The sequence below is a fragment of the Aedes aegypti genome, chromosome 2 (assembly GCF_002204515.2).
Source record: "Aedes aegypti strain LVP_AGWG chromosome 2, AaegL5.0 Primary Assembly, whole genome shotgun sequence".
NCBI classification, from domain to species: domain Eukaryota; kingdom Metazoa; phylum Arthropoda; class Insecta; order Diptera; family Culicidae; genus Aedes; species Aedes aegypti.
The window spans coordinates 58,581,494-58,601,886 of NC_035108.1; the positions used below are offsets into that span (position 1 = coordinate 58,581,494).

General features: G+C 36.5%; 1 protein-coding gene across 5 annotated transcripts in view; it reads left to right on the forward strand.

Moving 5' to 3' along the window:
- The first annotated feature begins 219 nt into the window (after positions 1-219).
- Positions 220-20,393, forward strand: part of LOC5568103 (PXMP2/4 family protein 3) — a 36,161-nt gene continuing 15,987 nt past the window's right edge. Inside the window, exons 1-4 of one of the 5 annotated variants that reach the window (XM_001651988.2) lie at positions 220-497; positions 874-930; positions 1,178-1,295; positions 18,007-18,382. In XM_001651988.2, the coding sequence (XP_001652038.1) occupies positions 1,207-1,295; positions 18,007-18,382 (465 nt within the window). In that variant the 5' untranslated portion in view covers positions 220-497; positions 874-930; positions 1,178-1,206. Of the gene's footprint in view, positions 931-1,177; positions 1,296-18,006; positions 18,383-20,393 lie in introns of all 5 variants that reach the window. The other 4 variants (XM_021840937.1, XM_021840936.1, XM_021840938.1 and 1 more) reach the window with 4 other exon arrangements.

Genomic DNA, 20,393 nt, shown 5'->3' on the forward strand with positions numbered 1-20,393 from the left:
TATACTTCACTGATGCCTTAAGTGTCCGTAATATGAATCAAAACGGTACATTGCATAGCGTCTTGAATCGGTAAAATAACGATAGCACGAGGGAAGCATTGGCGTACTGCCCATTTTTAAAGGGGCAGTAAACTTCTCACTCACCAGCTACTCACACATAAATTCCCGATATCGACGAAGATATGCTCCGATACATGCTACCTATAGCCATAGCATATGCGACGGTGCCTCCGTTCCGACAGTTCCCAGCTCGAGTTTTTCGCTGCTGTCAGCTCGGACACGGGCACTCGTTCAACATTCCCCGTACGCATTTTGACGCAGTACTCACTAACTCACTACACACTGCTGGAGAACTAAAGGCAAACAGTGGTAGAAAAATTTCATTAACAGTTAGACGAGAGTTGCTAGGTTTTAGGTCAATCGAACTCACGTTTTTAGTAAGTACTAGCGCCAAAGAAGGGTACGAGTAGAGGAAAGCAAAAGGGGGCTTGGCCGCAGTAAGTATTGCAATTTTGCAGTTAATGTGCAATGTGAATATTGCAGGTAAGAGGAATTGTGTCAATCTTAGGAGTTGTTTCTTAGGAGAGTGAGCTGAAACCTTAATGGTACTGCGAGACTTTTATCTACGTTGGACGTGTTGAAGATTCCCCAAGAAGAGCTGTAGCTTTCTCCTGTTTACATCGCTATCAGCCATCCGTCATATCTTACTATGCGTTATCACGAGTGAACTTAAATTGTGTACTTTTTTTTCTACTTTTTTATAAATACCCTGCCGCTGGTGTCTGGTGCGAATAACACAAATACCGTCGCATGCGACGATTCTCGATTGCGACAACGACGACTCGAAACCGAATAACATTCACCACAATCAAGCTAAGCCAGCAGCAGGCCCAGATAAGCGACTTACTCTAAGCGGACATTTTTAATTAGGTAATTGGCTCATTATACTCTCTCTCAAGTGCAGTTCATCAACGGCACTCGGACTCTGCGGCCAAGTGTGATCGAATCTACCGTTTCTTACTGTGTTACCTGATCGAGCTGTGTAGTACAGCAGAGAGACAAACGACACTAAAATTCTTAATCTCTTGATCTATATAACAATTCTATCAACGCTTCGTCCTTCGTGCGTAATCCACATCTCATGCATGTGCGCATCGGAATACTGCTGAACCATTAGGAATTGAACGCGAGGATCATCAGCATAAGATGTCACTGTCGAAACCGTTCTACAGTCTGCTGGGAGCGTACTTTGAGCAGCTGTTCAATCACCCGGTGCGAACCAAAGCCATCACCAGGTAAGTGTCTGAACTTTGTCTTCTGTCCTTTGGAACGGGGTGCTATCACTACACATTATTACCTCCAAGTCCAATCCTTGTGTTGCGTTTCATCATCGTGTCCATCCAGTGCGACGTTTGTATCATCGTGTGCCGCTTTTGGAAATTAAATTCGCACCTGGTTTGCTGGTGAGATACCGGTTTTGGGTGCATAATTAAGTCAGTCGGCTAGCAGTTTGTGATGGTCTGCAGCTGGATGAACTTGCAGCTTGTAGAATCAATCGATTGCCGCAGCATATAGGATGACTGTAACTCCTTAAGGTCAAATAAGGCAAAAAATTAGCATCTCTAGGCCGAAACTGACGAAAGCATGACAAGATCAAACAGAAATCATTATTTGTTTTTGCTGGTAGATACTGGTTGAAGGTGCAACAGCTTGTGGCTTGATGCATGATCGAGTGCTTGTTTTGATTCACTGTAGGGGAGGTGTACCAGTGTTCGCCACCCTAAGCAAAACTATAAATAAATCAAAGGACCTTTGATTAATGTCAATTCGTTAAACGAAAGCTTTCAATCCATGTTTATCAGTGATTTGTATGTAAAAATTGATTAGAAACATTGTTTTTGTATTGAAAATTAGAGTGGTGAATACTGGAACACTTGCACCAGTATTCGTCACGTTTAAAGTTTCGGTTCCTGAATTCGCCACCTACTTTGATTTCTTACGGAGGGTGACGAATCAGGAACATCATGGCGAAACAAGCTAGGGAGCCGGATTCTATTCTTGGCTCTGTTAAACCACTTCGGCAGCGGGTTTTTTTTTTAAGCTACGAAGTTCATATTTGGCCACAATATGTGTCGTACTGATGCGCTTCTTATTGCAAGTTTTCAGACAATTTGTCCGAGAAAAACCCCCGGTGCCAAAGTGAATCATGGAAGTGGAAATTTTTGAATAATTCTAGGAATTTGATTAAAATTAGACTTCTGTCGACCATCTTACCAAACATCATTTGAACGATGCATCAACAGTCCGCCATGGATCCATGGATCTTGCGGAGGTTTTGGGCGAGCATCTGTCAAGTTATCTTGAAATGAAATCATCCTGAAATTGTCCAGACAAAATAAAATAACAGTTTTTAATTTTGTAAAGACTGAAAAGCCAATCTATCATAAATCTTTGTTAGAAAACTTGGGGGATCAACCTCCAAGATATAACAATCAAACTTTTGTATGGGGGAAGCTCAGAGAAATGACGTTTAGAGATTGTTTTCAAATGTCCCATTTTCATTAGTTATGTCAAACAAATACAGTGAGAGGCAAAATAAAGTGCCCACCTTACCAGTTTTCGAATTTCTCTCATTGATTTGGTTCAAATTAAAGTTAACACACCTAAATCTTTTGTGATATTTTATTTTTGATGTTCTTTTAAAGTTGCACTTACGAAATTTTGATAAAAAAAAGAATTTTACTTAAAGAAAAAGAAAATCAATTTGTATTGAAAAAAAAGTAGTGACAAAAATAAGTGCCCACTTCCTTCTTGGCCCCAGAAAAGATGATTTAAGAAAAATAAAAAGCAATTTAATAGTTAATGTGTCCTCCTTTGGCCTTAAGGACTTGCTGGAGGCTCTTCGGCATGCTTTTCACCAGGTTTTGTAGGTGTTGTGGATCTAGTTCTTCCCAGGCGCGCTCCAAGGCTTCAAAATAATTATTTTTGTTGGTAACACCAGTTTTTTCAACCCTGGCATCGAGAATCGCCCACAAATTCTCGATGGGGTTGAGGTCTGGGCTTTGTGGAGGCCATTCCAGCGGTTTAATCCGACAAGACCGGAAAAAAGACTTGGTCTTCTTTCCAGTATGCTTCGGGTCGTTGTTCTAGAGAAATATGAATTTCTCTTCAAGGCCCGTCTGGATCAGCGAAACCTCCAGATTTTCCAGCAAGATGTTAATGTAGGAATCTGCCATCATTATTCCGTCGATTTTCACGAGGTTTTCTACTCCACTCCATGAAAAACACCCCCAGACCATCACATTTCCTCCTCCATGCTTCACCGTTCCTTGGATGTGGTGCTCTGCATCACACACGAGCCCGCCGCTCTCGGTTAGACAGCTCGAGCTTCAGGAGCGCCACATCCAAGGAACGGTGACGCATGGAAGTGTGATGTGATGAAATGTGATGGTCTGGGGGTGTTTTTCATGGAGTGGAGTAGGAAGCGTCGTGAAAATCGACGGAATAATGACGGCAGATTCCTACATTAACATCTTGCTGGAAAATCTGGAGGTTTCGCTGATCCAGACGGGCCTTGAAGAGAAATTCATATTTCTCTAGAACAACGACCCGAAGCATACTGGAAAGAAGACCAAGTCTTTCTTCCGGTCTTGTCGGATTAAACCGCTGGAATGGCCTCCACAAAGCCCAGACCTCAACCCCATCGAGAATTTGTGGGCGATTCTCGATGCCAGGGTTGAAAAAACTGGTGTTACCAACAAAAATAATTATTTTGAAGCCTTGGAGCGCGCCTGGGAAGAACTAGATCCACAACACCTACAAAACCTGGTGAAAAGCATGCCGAAGAGCCTCCAGCAAGTCCTTAAGGCCAAAGGAGGACACATTAACTATTAAATTGCTTTTTATTTTTCTTAAATCATCTTTTCTGGGGCCAAGAAGGAAGTGGGCACTTATTTTTGTCACTACTTTTTTTTCAATACAAATTGATTTTCTTTTTCTTTAAGTAAAATTCTTTTTTTATCAAAATTTCGTAAGTGCAACTTTAAAAGAACATCAAAAATAAAATATCACAAAAGATTTAGGTGTGTTAACTTTAATTTGAACCAAATCAATGAGAGAAATTCGAAAACTGGTAAGGTGGGCACTTTATTTTGCCTCTCACTGTATGTCTAGTTCAGCAAAATTTCGTAAAACCCATAGTTTTCATATTTTTGCATATCCATCGGAGTCGATAATGAATAATTAACCTGTTTGATTCGCAAATTTAGTACACGGATTTTTTGAATTGTGTAAGGAAAAAGTTTGCCGAAAACAACATACCCCTAATTATACGCGATTTAGGTTATTCAAGATTTCCTATGGGCAGAAAAGTGACTTTTTGAGTGTTATTTTGCAGAATACGATAAAAATAAATATTATCCAATTTACATGTGCATAAGCCGGAGAATATATAATTACGTATCGTATTTCACATATAATTGTTGTTAAGTAATGATGGATTTATAAATTGGTGGACAGGTTTTGGCTATTTATTTTCGTACAAAAACACAATGATGTAACAGTTATTTATTTACTTCATGTTAAACGTCCATTATGTCAAATGTATTATGCGAAACGTTCTCTTGTAAAATATGTAAATTCGAAAAGGGCCACCCTTGCACTGTTTCCATAGTTCCGAAAACTTACAGGGTGTCTACTCGTTTACCGAAATAAAATTCCCTGATATTTCCAGGTTTTTCCAGGGTTCACCAAATAATTCCAGATTTAAGAAAAACCCTAATTTTATATGGCTCAAACGAAATAATGACAAATTTTAAAGTGTTTTGGATTTAACAATTTATACACTTATAGACATTTTTAACGCATGCTTAAGCTATTCCAATACAAAAGTTTAAGTTTTATTCTAATGAATTGTATTTGCCAAAGATGGTGTCTTTTATTTTGTTTGTAAGAGGTCTGTTCATCATCGTGAACTGAACGGAACTTTCAAGTGCATCCGTATGCTTCTTCTTGAACGTTTTTAAGTACTGCGTTCTTATGCAAAAATGGATTATGCACCATTCGTATCCATGGGTCATTTGGACACCTTAGACAGCTTTTCGCAAGTAATCATATAGGTCTGACCTGCAAAAATAGCCAAATCATTCAAAATATCTCAACTTGATTGAATCGTGTTAATGGTTGTTACAAAAGTCATTCTGTTAAATATTTGATAAGGTTTACCCCCAATAAAAATTAATACAAATAATCCGTAAACATTTTTGATCTACGGATCCATTTTTTTTTTTGATAATAGAAACACGGATTATCAAGCCCCCGGGTAATCGCGTTCGACCTGTATAAGATTTAAATGTGGTAATTGGATTAAATGAAGAGTTAATACGTTTCATTCGACATTTTTAAAGTGTTCTAAATTGATCCTCTCTTTCCCATGGTAGCTCTAGAGCTCCTTTGGTTTTTGACGAACTTAAGACAAACTGGATCAGATAAATACAATGCAATAGTTACATAAATATGATTCTATATACATCAGATTAACCCAACACTCAATTAACTGTGCAATCGTAAAACTATTAATACACAACCATTTTTCTATTCAAAAACAAGTAGTTTCTTTGAACTGATTTCGAATAATTAAGCTCATTTGCAACCCTATTTGTCAAGCAAATTTAATGCAAACGCTTTTTTCGTAAATAAATAGTCGATTAAAGTCGTGGGAAAAAGAAGGTTAATGAAAATATTTTCAAGTAATTTTAAAAATTGTACTTGAGGCAGTCCTGGTAACGACTGAGTGTCTTGAAAATAGGAAATTTAAAAAACACTTTTCTGAAAAATATACTTAACAGGAACCAAAAAGAGAACGAAATTAGACCAAACGGTAATCGAAAAACAAAACTAGGTTTCAGTTCAGAGGCTAGGAGAATTCCTGAATTTTTTTTTTATTTCTCATAATATTACGAAAACAATTTCATCAGGTTGAATGAATGTATAGATAACTTTATTTAAGAGATTTTTATTTGTCTTCAGAAGTTCATTTGGTGATTATTTCCCATGAAATCTCCCCAAAAATTTTCCTAAGGAATTTCTCCAAAAAAAAAAATTTTTTTTTTTATTTCTCCAAGTAAAACCTGGATTTTTCCGAAACTTACCACAGGTTATACCTCATGTAGGGGAATTAGGGGCATAATGGACACGTTAAGCAAATGTTCGCTTTAAGACCATTAAATGGCAATGTTTTTAATTTACCCCCGGCTAGTTTTCAAGTTTGATGTTAGTACGACGTGCCACATTCATTCATAGTGAGAAAAATCATATCATATGTCAGAAAAGCGAGCTAGAAAATTGGGTCGAAAACAAGGCTGGTAAAAAGGTATCGGGGCGAAATGAACACCTGCATGAAATTTAGTTATTCCAATATATTCAATGACTGTCAATCATTCCGATATGCAAAAGGGCTCTCCCTCAATCATAATAGCTAAAAAGAACCTTTCTGGGTTCGTTACTTTGCTCAAAAATTAGACTCTTCCACAGTCTTGCTTATATGCCAATTTGAAACTGAGAAAATTTTTAAGTCAAATTTTGAAGAACAATTGAAGCAAAAAATAAACTTTTATACCGTCAAACATTTCAAATGCATTACAGATTTCATGCAGTGAATGAACTTATGATGAAATATGCGTATTATCAGATATTGAGAGGGTGTCCATTTCGCCCCGTATGTTCATTATGCCCCTAATCCCCCTATTACAACAATAATTCCTCTGTACATTGATCCTGACATATATTTATTTTTAAGAAGGTCTGAAGCCTTCCAGGATTTTATCCGGTGATTCTCCCACTGGTTTTTTCTAGAACATGCTCCAAAGCTACCGTTTGAAACATGTTCGAATATTCAACCTGAAACTACTCTAGACGTCTCCAAGAATTTCTCAGGATTTTGTACATAATTGTTCTTCACAATTTCTTCAAGACTTTAAATAGAAATTTCTCTAAGGATACCTGTAGGAATTACTCCAGAGATTGCTCCTAAGATTTCTTTGGGTAGTCATCCAATAATTCTTAGAGATTTCACAAGGATGCTTTCGAACAAAATTTAAAGCATTCTTCCAGGAGTATTCCACGTATTTCTCCAAGGAAGGCTTTGTGACCGTGCGGTTATTGTTGCCAAGCATTTAGCCGCATCGAGTCAAGAAATGTGGATTCGATTCCGATTCGATTACAGGTCCGGAAAACTTTTCGTCAGAAACGTATTTCGACTGTGTCACTGGGCGTTGCATGCTAGTCCGTTATCTAGTGTGTTGCTTCCTTCAAAGGGCAAATCGACCACGGGATGCATTAACGTGTCGATGTCTTTTTAAGGAAATGTGAATACAATTTTCCAGAAAGCTGTGAAATTTTTGAATAAAAAATCGTGACATATTCCCAGAGCAAATCTTAGGGTAATTTCTACTAAAACTTGTGTATCTTTTTATGTCTCCCTTGAAGATTTTCTAGATTATTGCTAAGATAATCAAAAAAAAAAAAAAAAAAAACAATGAAACTCTGGATAATATCTAGCATTATTTTGTGAAGGAACTCCTAGAAAAACAGAACAAAATCCCTAAAACAATGTGTAGGAATGACTGAAGGATTTCTCAAAAAATGCTGTAGTGTTAACTGATGTGGGATTTTTTGAGTAATTTGTTGAAAGATGCTTGGATGGAATTTGTAGAAATTCCTAGTAAAAATCTAATGAAACATACGTCGAATTCATGGAATTATTTGAAATGTTCTCAATACGTAGATTCACTCGAATAACCCCTCGAGGAATTTTAGGAGCAATTCTTCGAACCGTAAATGAAATGGCATTGAAATTCTTGTCGGGTTTCTTGAAAAAAAAAGAGTAACAACTGGAGAGTTCGGTTGGAAAGTTAATGAAAACATATCTGGAGGAAGTCCTAGGATAGTCTTTGGAAAATTGTTCAAAGTAATCCCTGAGAAAATCACTGGAGGTAGTGACGATGATGTGTTCAGGATTTCCTGAAGAAATTTCTTTGAGCATCCTTTGAAAAACTACTGTAAATATTAGTACATGATTTTCTTAAAAAATGTCTGGAGAGTAACCCTTTATCAGTTCCTTTTATTATTTTAGATATTAATGTGAAGATGAATCGAAGCCAAAGTTTAAAATTTAAAGAGCACGGATCTGGAGAACCGAACATCCGTTTGAGCTGAAAACCTAATCGATCGGACCCCACCAGCTAGTGACCAATCGATTAAGTTTTCAGCTTAAACGGATGTTTAGTTCTCCAGATCCGTGCTCTTGAAAATTTTAACTTTGGCTTCGATTCATCTTCACCTTAAAATAGGCTAAAATAAAGACTTCAGAGACCTTTCCATCAAAAATACAGACTTGCTCAAAAATAAAGACCAATTCTCTAAGAAGGAACCTGTTTCCGGCCCTAGATATGTTAATCTTTTACTGATTAATGATGAGATATTAAAAACATGTTTTATTAAGTCGATAGTATTTAATACTCGAAAGGATCCTCACTGAAAAGCTCAAATAGTGCGTTGATAGCGGCGCAGCCGAATTTTTTTTCGATTGAAGAGAAGTTTCTGGCAAATAATTATTGTTTTTGGTTTTGATGCAAACATATTTTATCGTGAACATATTCTACCATGAATTACTGTCTCAAAATAATTTCCCTGATTGTAATCTAAATTCCCTGAGAATTCCAGGTTTTTTCCAGGTTGAATAGAATTCCCTGATAATTCCAGGTTTTTCCAGGTAGTAGACACCCTGACTTAGGAAATAATTCATAGGGGCTGTACAGCATTGAGGATAGCGGCTTAAGCAGTAATTATTCAAAACATAAACTTTGAATTAAGTTAAAATTCAAGTAGGGAAAGTGTACCAGTTATGGCCATAGTGGTTCCCTATTTGGCCATATGCAAAATTTGGATAACTTTTACATTTTTAATCTTTTTGAATGTTTTAACATCAAGATTTATCCTTAATTTTACTGCTAAAACACAAAAGATTTTTCAAAATGTAAAAGCATACAAGATATCACGTATGGCGAAATAGGGAACCACTATGGCCATAACTGGTACACCTACCCTAGTTCTTGCGAAAATAACCTAAAAATAAGAGGAAAATAATCATCATCGTTTCCCAAATTTTCAAAATCATTTTTTTTTGCTCTAAATTTAAGGAATGCCTAAGAAAATCTATCATTGCCAAGGATGGAAAAAAATCGTCTCTAGCGACAAACAACACGGTATTCGAACGGTCTAAGAGGGCCATCGCCCTCGCAGCAATGGGGCTCTGCACAAAAATCATTCGATCTCTTTCACTCTTCCATGACATTAGTAAACAACAAGGCCAGTAAACGTCTAAATCTCATACAAAAAAAAAAACAGTGCAGAGGCCTATATGATCTGAACACCTCACTACCATCCGACTGAAGCATTCGATGCACTGTTTGTCTGAAGAATCCGATGCACTGAAAAAATCTGCTAATCTGCTAACCTGCTAATATCAACGCACCCCCTAGCCATGGCCAATCTGCGTTGTTTACACAAACATCCCTATAAATCCCCACGCTGGGAAATACGTTTACCGAAAAATGCGTTATGAGGTTCTGCACTGCATTCTTGTATTGGATTTACTTTAATGGCATTGTTGTTAGCAAATTCACAAAAAGTGAAAGAGAAAGAAAACATGATTTGTGCAGGCAGAGCCCCATAGGCCATGCTATACCAGTTAGCACGCCCGACGCCCACCGATGACAGAATGGGTAGGCTCGCACCATCGTCCCGCCCTTCTACCTATTTTTGAGATAGGCAGTTCTGTCAGGGTGTAAATAGTTATTATTATCCATGTAATCAAAATGTAATGCACCGATTTACGACCTTCTACGATGCACTGAAAAAATCTTCAAAATAATGAAATTTTGACTCTCGAACGATTAATCGCTAGCCCACATCCGCAATTCCCGAAGCGTAGTTTGTTGTGATAACTTAAGGTAAAGATGAATCCAAGCCAATCCTTAAATTTTCAAAAGCACGAAATCGATAGAATGCGCCGTCCCGTCAATATAGTGAAGTTTGGCTCGTAAATGTAAGTAGATACTTCTCCAACTTTTTGTTCCAAGACTCGATGCTGTTCGTTTGAGTTCCTCATACAAGCTCACATTTTTAACCCGATAATTTCATGCGAAATTCCATGTGGGGAAATTTTACAATATTCAACGTTTAATTTAATGACTGTTTCGAATGCATTTTGTCAAAATAACAAAAAAATTATAAGTCGAAAAACATGTATAGTCCGCATTAGAACATGGAGGGTCCGAATTGGAACAGGGTTGGTCCAATTCGGACTTTCTGGAGAATTGTTTTCAAACATTGTCTTGTCATTTTTTTTATGTCTAGTCCTGAGAGGAGATATAACAAAACTCTTAGAAAAAAAAAATGTGGGCGCTGAATCAGACTTTCACGAAAACATAAAACTTTTCATGCCGTTTATCGTGCTGAAAAAATATGACCAAAAAACTGTTACTAGGTCCGAATTAAACCATGTTCTTTTACAGTAAATGATTTTCCCCAGATAGCTTGGACCCCAAGCAATATGCAAAAAAAAAAAAAAAACTATGGGTTTTACGAAATTTTGCTGAATTAGTAACAAAAATCGGGCTTTTTTTCAAAAATCGCAACGTTATTTCTCAGAGTTTCCCCCTTACAAAAGTTTGATTGTAACTTCCTTAGCTACCGTTTGGAGATTGAGCCCCCAAGTTTTCTGACAAAGTGAAATTTTGGGACACCTTAATAGTCATTCCAATGATTCATTCCAGGAATCACTTTTGGGACTAACCCGATTTTCTTCATCGAGCCCTCAGTGATATCTCAAGATACTTTTCTGAAAAATATTTCACAAAGAATATCATTAAAGACACTTCCAAGATGTTTTCTATGTAAGCTGTAAGAACTCCTACATGACCTTTTTTTTAGAAATTCTTCCAGAAACTTCAGATTTTTTTTAGCAATTAATACACAATAAACACTAAACCAGAAAATTCACTGAGAACATTTTCGAGCATTGTCTTAGGCTGGGCTTCTACGAAAAAAATACTCCAAACATTTTTCCAGTAATTTGCCTTGAATAGTTTTAAGCTATTAAGAGATTTTTTAAGAATTGTAGCCCATCAAGTATCAAGGGGTTCATTCAAATATTACGTAACGCAAAATTTGCCAGTTTCATACCCGCTCCCTCCCCCCACGTAACAGCTTTTGTATGGGAAATTTTAAATTTCTGTATGGACCGTAACACCATGCAAGACCCCCCCCTCCCACTATTGCGTTACGTAATATTTGAACGATCCCCAAGTAAGTAAGTTTTAAGATATTATCCTAGCATTTCTACAGGAATGCTGATAGGGTTTCTTCGATGAAGTTGGTAAAATATTTCAGATAATTGGAAGTTGTTTAGGAATTGTCAAGTATACATGAGAAAATAGATCACACTAAAAAGATTTTTCAGGGCTTCATTCAATGCTTTCTTTGCGCATTTTTTTTGTAATTGAAATGGATTATGGATATCTCTAAGGTTAATCTACACGACTAAAAGGAAACAATCTCAAGTCATAACTTACTGGATTTCATAAATCTCTGCTAGATATTTTTAGAAAAAATCCGAGATAAATCATCGGAGGACTTCGTGAAAGAACTTGTAGAGTATTTTAAGAAAAAAATCCTTAAGTACCTTTTCAATGAAATTTCAATGGATTTTTTTCTGGAAGAAGAGCTTTTAATAAAATAACTAATAAAATGAAATCCACAGAATAGCTTTTATATAAATATTCGTATGAAATTTGATAATCTAGGTGTGTGTTGTTCTTGTAGTAATTGTTGGTGTTAATTTTGAAAGAATTCTAGAAAGAACTCCTGAAAAAATATCAAAAGATTTTTACAGTTTTTCTCAATGATGTCTCTGAAATAACTTTTGAAGAAATCATTGGATGTGTGTTGTTAAAAAGCTTTGAAGAAATTTCTTCAAAGACTTGAATAAAAGATTCCTTGATAGAATCGTGGAACATTTATGCTGTCCATAAAGGCATAACTGTCCCATATGGAAAAAGTAGACATTGAGAAAATAGCGCTCAAAGTTTGAAGTTTGTTTTCTCATACAAATTTTCTTAATTTCCTTGTACATTTCTGCACGCCTTATTAATTTAGTACCACCGCACAGATTACACATTTTGCTTCTATTGATCAGCAAAAAATATAAACTTGACCACAATCCACGTTTTGCAGTTGGTATTTGGGTTGAAACTTTATATAGAGACTGTTATGCCCTTATTTTTCAATATGGGACTGCATCAAGCTCATATTTTTCCGCAACATTTTCAAACAAAGTATGTAAATTTTGATATGCATAGTGAAGTATATATTAATCCATACATGTTGCGATGAAAAAAGTTGTTGATTCGAAAATCCATATGGGACAGTTGTGCTATTATGGGCACTATGGCAGAGTCTCAGTAAAAATACTTGGAATAATGTCGAAAGGAATATCTCGATGTGATATCGTCAACGAACGATGAAATGATCGTGAAGAAAAATGATAAAATTTAGAAGAAATTTGTTGATGCTATTTTGATTTTATTTTTGAAAAAAAAAAAAATTCATAGTTTCTCTGGAGGAATTCTGAGTATTGTCCCTGCAATCCAGCAAAAATATTCGAGAAATCTTTGGAGTAGCTTACAAAGGAATCTATGAAATAAATGTTGCAGTAATTATCATAAATTTATGCCTTGTGTTTTAAGAAAATTGCATTTGATAGACAATAAACCAAAGGCGAACTGAAATCAAATCCTGTAGAAATTTCTACAGGAATCCTGAGAAATTCCTACAGGAATCCTGAGATTTTTTTTTCGACAAATTTCTGGCGGATTACTTAGAGAAATATTTCGACCTAATTTGGGGATGCCTGCAAAAGTTCGCGAGTTAGTGTTGGTAGAAATGGTAGAAAAATATATGTTAGGAAATTTTCCAAACCATATGTTAGCCAGGGAACAAATTGATTCAATACGTGTTTCTAACTCCACTTATCTAACTGAGAATTAACAAGGAGGATGGCTGTCCTGCAGAGTAGGGTGCGGCTTATTTTTCGAAAGTTTAGAAAACCAAAAGTTCGTGTGCTCTTCTGATTTCAAAATTCAGGGAAACCTCAAGTTTTGAGCCAAAAATATTAAGATTTGGAGGTGACTCAAGTGAGTTGAAAATGAATTTTCAATTTATAAAATATGACCTTCAGTGAAGTCTTCATAATTTTGTTATTTTGTAACCAATTTTGAAGCTCTTTGCATTTTCAAAAAGTTTGTAGCATATCAAATTTATCTAAAATCAAATCTAGTCTTAGTTAGAAGTAGTTTTCTCCAAAATTTTCCTCTTTTTACCAAAACAAAATTGTTTGGCTATAACTTCATGATTACTTAGCCGATTCCAAATCTTTTTACATGATTTCCGTGTTTTTCAGACTTTCCCGTTCAATATTCTGTGCTTTTTATAATCACAACCACGTCGGGAGATAACTATGGAAATATTTTCAAAATCCAAAAGCCTGTTCTCAAGCCTTTTTGTGACGATACAAAAACCATTCCATCTTTATTTATATAGAAAATAGACAGATAGCTATAAATTCAATATCATTTTAAGCTATCCATATCAAAATTTGCTATTACTAAGCTTTAACCCATAACATTTTATACAACGTCTCGTCATCTCGTTTGGGCTCATATACTGCCCATAAAGGCATAACTGTCCCATATGGAAAAAGTAGGCATTGAGAAAACAGCACCCAAAGATTAAAGCACAGACAAACAGACGTAACACTTAGAACAAATCTCGATCAAAATCATAGTCACGATGACATGTACGCCCAATGCTAAAATCGGTTTGTTTGGCCGACAGATGGCGGTAGTGTGTAAACGTCAAACGCGAACAAGAACGATGCGAGCGCTGCAGGTGGCGGAATGGCCACCTACCATATTTTTGATTCGACCGTTGAAAACGTGGTCGATGCACAATGATGAGAGTGTGACGTCTGTTTGTCTGTGATTGAAGTTTGTCTTCTTATACAAATATTCATAGTTTTCTAATAAATTTCTACGTACCATATTAATTTAACATATCCGTGCAGATAACTCATATTGCTTCTATTGATCAGCAAAAAATATAAACTTGAACAAAATTCACATTTTGCAGTTGTTATTTGGGTTGAAAGTTCATATAGAGACTGTTATGCCTTTATTTTTCAATATGGGAGTGCATCAACTTCATATTTTTTCACAATATTTGCAAACTAATTGTGTTAATTTTAATATGCACAGTAAAATATATATTAATACATGGATGTTGCGATGAAAAAAGGTGTTGGCTTGAAAATGAATGAATGACCTTTTTTCCTTGGCTTGAATGAAGTTATGCTTTTATGGGCAGTATAGTAATTTTCTCTAAAAAAGGAACAGAGAAAACGTTGCAAATGTAATATGATGTGTCACAACTTTGGAAAAAAATCAATGAGATTATTATTGATAGTGCAAATTTTCAGTAAGTCGTTAGCGTTTTCGATGTTATCCTTGATTCGGTATGATTTACTTTGTTATCCTGAGCGGATTCCGGTAAGATAATTGGCCTCGAAAGCATCTGTATGAGTATTCCTGAGGAAATCTTTTATTATATTGAATTTAAAACAAATATGTAGTGTTATGAGATACAGATACTGGAATATTACATATAAAAACATTCATATGATTTAAGGCACGATTACAAAATTTCTAAGTTTTTAATGAATACGTAAGGGTTTTGAAGATTTTACCCAGCAGTATCATTTTCATTTTTCATTTTGCAGCGTTTGGTGGGGCAATGAGAGCGCAAGTCAGTCCAAAGCTGGGGAAAGGGATAGGTAATGGCCGAAATAGTCTATGCGGACCACTTGAACACCATCGGAAAGGATAAGAAGGGTTGGGGTAGGGTATAGGGAATTGGAGAAGACTTGACACAGTAATGCGATTAATGCTGAAAAATGTAAATATGCTGAAAGTATTGAAGTTTGATTTGACTTATTAAAATTCCAGATAGATCGGCCATTGTACAAGTAAGAAAGAGTATGCTGATCGCTTTCTAGAAATTTTATAAACAACAAAAAAATAACAATATGACAGTGATGCTAAGGGCTGCTGATGGCACGATGCGACGCTTTAGGAGATTTTGATACTGATTGAACATTACTATAAAGGGCGCAATTCAATCGATGGTGATAACTTTACAAACTTTATCTGTTTTTGCACTGATTGACGATGCTGATTTATATAAAAATATTTGATATTATTAGTTCATTTGTTTGTGTGATCTATGAGTTGATGATTGAAAAATTTTACATACCCTTGATGATAATACTTCCCTGACCAGAAATATTATATTTTGAGCATCCTTTTCGAAGCTATTCTATCCAGGTATCCATGTACTGCTTTCAATCCTGAAATTATTCTTATTGTGCATGCTCATGCATTATATTAGTGATGCTCATAATCATGCAACAGATAAGAAGGAGAGAAAAAGATAATATAGGAACAGTGATTAGTAATGAGTTAATTATGTAGTTTTGTTAGAATTATAAACAATTAAACAGTAGTAATGAATAGCTTACAAAAACTTTGCAGCTTAGCTGAGCCTTTCGGATCGTAAGACCGATGTATAAAAATAATTTGTTTCGAAATTGTCCGCGTGGTCTTGTAGTGCCCCTATTAGATAAGAATCAGTCATAGACATACATACCGAATGCTCGCCATGACCCTATGACCAACATTTGTAGAGTAAGGTGGGGCAAAAGTTCGACCTTAGTGGTATAATCAAAGTTTCCAGGAAAACAATAGCAAATAAAACAAAACAAATACCATACAGTAAACCTTCATCATATTGGCTATAATTTTGCCGAACAAACTTGTGTCAAAATATATACCCATATTTAGTTATAACAGTTTTAAAATTGATTGTCTAAAACGAACTTTTGCCCCACCGGTGGGGCAAGAGTTCGAATCTAGTGTGGGGCAAAAGTTCGCTGGCTAAAACACAAAATTCCGATACTTTTATGACAGGTATACTGTAAACCAGCCGTAATCTCATGGTTACCGAAAAATACACTCTAAATTTTCATCAAAAAATTGCAGAAAACAGGGTTAATTGTAATATGTTCGAAAATAGCCGTTTTTCGCAAAACTAAGTGAGAATGTAAACTTTTGGTGACATTTTTCGCACGATCAGACAAATTTCGCTTAATTTGAAGATAATATGTGGATTTTAGGCAGTTTGCAGATTTTTCCGTGAGTTTATACATGGGTCGAACTTTTGCCCCGCTGATTCGAACTTTTGCCCCACTATGGGCCAAAAATTGTTTCCAAGCATTTATCAAAAAACTAATACACCTCAAAGCATCCTTATGATAGGCCTAGAAACGCCCTTACATAAAATATTGAAAAAGATTTTATCTTTGTTTAGTTCCACGCAACGAAAGTTTGACCAAAAATTACAATATTCACGTCGAAAAACAACAAATAGCCATAACTTTTCCAAATATCAATCGAATTTTATAATATTTGTAGTGAAAGTCTCTTACTTGAATAGCATTCGAACCTCCATGGCATTTATAATTTTTGGTTTGAATTGTGCTAGAAATCTTAAAAAGAAACTCTTGCCCCACTCGAACTTTTGCCCCACTTTACTCTATATGTATAGCCTTAGCTGATGTGGCTTTTCTAATAGGCAGTTCTTTCACTCATTGATTGTCTTCAAAACCTTGTCAAGTATAGAAAATTGATTTTATTTCATTTATTACTACATTGAAGCTACATGGTACTTATTAAGTATTAGGTATTATTTTATGTTTTAACCACTATTGATATTATCAAGGCCAGAATTCCCAGTTAGTGAAGAATTTTATAGTACTAGAACACCATAGAAGATCGCTAAACATTAACTAATCATGGAACGGCTTTTTGCTCTATTATTTTAGGTAGATGCTATTGATCTCCCTTTGCTCCTATCCGCAACCCGGTGCACGCGCCCTGTTGGTTTTCGAAAACCTCGTAGAAGATTACAAACCGTCAATGGCATTCCCAATTACTACCCCACATTGCACATTCAAGGGTCTGATTGTGCTCCTAACCCACCCTCAGTCTGTAATCTTCTCGCCAGTTTGAAATTATATTTTCCCGAAGTGAAAGTAATTTTGATAAGTGATAGCGTAATGCAGCCCAACTGCATAGTACAGTAGTTTAACCAGAATCTTTAGGTCAGAAGATAAAATCTAAATTTTGTAATAAAAAGGTTGCCATTGCTTTGAAATTCACCCAACATCTAATCAAAACTACTAACAACAGCAATCAAATTCATCGCTCTCTGGAAAATATAATTCCAAGCCCAGGGCTGAAAAGTTTTTCGGACTGAAGCGGGAATCGAACCCACACCCCTTGACTCGATGCGGCTAAATGCTTGGTAACACTAACCGCACGGCCACGAAGCCCACAAAATTTCCAAGTTTTTAATGAATACGTAAGGATTTTGAAGATTTTACCCAGCAGTATCGATTGGAAATGATTTATTGGCTTATGTGTTGAAGTAGTTGATTTTAGGCTAATTTTGAATATACGGTAAAATGTTTAATATTAACGAAAACCATAATCTAATCAATTTGTATGCATTTCCTTGCCGTAGTGATGTTTTTGCAACCTAACACGAACTTTGGTATTCGTTGAACATTGTTATCTAGAGACACGAATGCACAACCCCGCACAATCTTCCATTTGAAACGCCTTATCATCAGTACATTTGTTGGAAACAATCTCACTGATAGCGTCTTTTGGTGCCATAAAACAAACAAAATATTGCCCCACGTTCAGTCAAGATTAGCACTGACTGTTTTTGCAAAATCTTCATACTTAAAAAATTTGCTTTCCTTATTTTCAGCTGTGTCATCGCGTCCTCGGCCAATTACTGCTCCCAGAAGATAGCCGGCACGAAAAAAGTCAACACCGACACACTGGTCGCCTATGGGCTGTTTGGGCTAATCTTCACCGGGCCGCTGTCCCATCTGTTCTACCAATGGCTCGAACGGATCACAAACGATCGCCGCTTCAAGCAGCTGATGATGCTGCTGGGTGAGCGGGCCATCTTTGCGCCGGCCATCACCGCCCTGTCCCTTTACTTCATCACCCGGTTCGAGGGCAAAAGCCACGAGGACGGCGTCAGCAATCTGAACGACCTGTACAAGCTGATCCTGGTCAACAATTGGAAGTACCTCACGATGCCGGTGCTGATCAACTTCCGATTTGTGCCTCCGATGGTGAGTGGGGTTTTTTGTAATCGAGTGGGTAAGGGCGATCTTCAGAATAAGCAGTGTGGGGATGATCTTGGGCCTACAAACTGTTATAGATTATAAATCCGCTAGGGAAATCGAATTCAGACATTCTCACCATGACTTTGTAAACGTTTCTCACTTGATACTTAGTAGACCACACGCTACTATGAATCTACGTTCAATGTTCAATACGTTCCGAACGTTAAGTCCCCCCTTTGGTGTCTCTGGCCTATGTTTTAGAGCCAAATTATGGTGGTCTTTTGGTTACAACGTCCACAATTTTCAGCCAATTTCAGTGAAATTTTGGCAAAAAAACTATTAAAGTTTCATGAGCTCTTCCGAGGAAGCCAAACCTAACGATCAACTTTTTTTACCCGTAAGGCGGGTAGATCACCTTTTCGTGGTGCGTTACGGGGTACGATCTACCAATTTGAACCCTAGTCTCATCTTGTTTGTCGGGCTAGGGTAATAAGTTCTGGTAATTCAAGGATTCGTGGTACAAAGTCCTTGTTACTGGCAACAGTTTCTGAAAATTAATCTATTTTACCTAGCAGATGGTTAAAGACTCGGAGTTGGTCAGTCGAGACTACACTTGAAGCCAGGATAACAATCATGAGTATTAACTCAACAAGGACTGTAAGTACTGGTAATTCAAGGACTCACGTGAATTCTGATTACTAAACAAATTTTCTAGCTTGATTCGGTTTTGCTGCTAGCATAAAGTTCCTTTTTTTCTAGTATTTTTCTGGGACTAAACGAAAAGCGAAACAAAGATGTGATTAGAGTTCCGTTGCATGGTCAAATATCAGTAGTACCGATTTGGTTCCTCAGAAATTTAATCGATTATGTTTGCTAAGGGGCGCGCCTTTGCTGAGATTTTAATTTCAATGAAGGGTGTAAATAGCGGGACCTTTTCATCATAGTCGATTTTTATCAATATCTGAGAAATCAAAACAAAAACTGTACAGAAATCGATGATTCATTACCTATCAATGGAAATGGAGTAATGCGACATGCACTATACACTAAGGATACGGGTAATGCCACAATAGATCTAAATACTGGTCGCAGTGGCGCATCCGAACAGAGAAAAAAAAACTTTGGATTTGTACGGATATTCTATGGGATCTGTCCGAAGGTCAATCGAGACATTTCCATAATGATTTGGTATGAATCAAACATAACTATATTGTTTGTAATTGAATTATACACGTGGCCGGCGCCGTTATTGACTTTTAAAATTTGAGCTCTCGATTTGTGCACATTGAGCATGGTAAGCTAATCCTAAGCCTCTGTGCAACTTCGATTGTTCTGGTCAATCACGGAGTAGCAACTACGAATTTTACGGTCAGCTATGCTCATGCTCATGTACCTCCTTCCTGTATTTTGCAAAACAAGTTAGGGTAGAAGCACCGATTTTGACCATACGCCAGTTGTAGCCATAGGGGATTATACACCGTTTTACATAGTCAATCAGCATGAAACCTTTTGTGTTCAGTACATCACATTCACATGATAGAGCTACATTCATTTACTCGTCCAAATTGATTGAAAACATAAGAAAAACCATTCATTTTCCTTATAATTTCAACTCCCATACACCTAATTTGGCCAGGGCACTCCTGATTTGGCCACTCTCATGAGAAATCAATGCGATTGGCCAATTTAGGAACCAAAGTTAAATCTCTGGACGAAACAGGTTCCGTTGGCCTATATTGACCAACTGGATTTTCAAAGTGAAAAAATGGTTATAGCTCAGTTTTGATATTTTACACACATATTATGGATTGAAAGCAGTATAAATACGGCTTCGCATTTAATTTTTATTGACATTTTCTCTTAGGCTGGCCAAAACCGGTGCTTTTACCCTACTTGGAATTTTCTTGGAAACATTTTTGTAAAACATTATTTTATACGTAGTTTTACAATATACAATATAAATATTATGATTTTGATAGGAAAAAACGCATGCAAGACATAATGTAGAGGGAAGCAA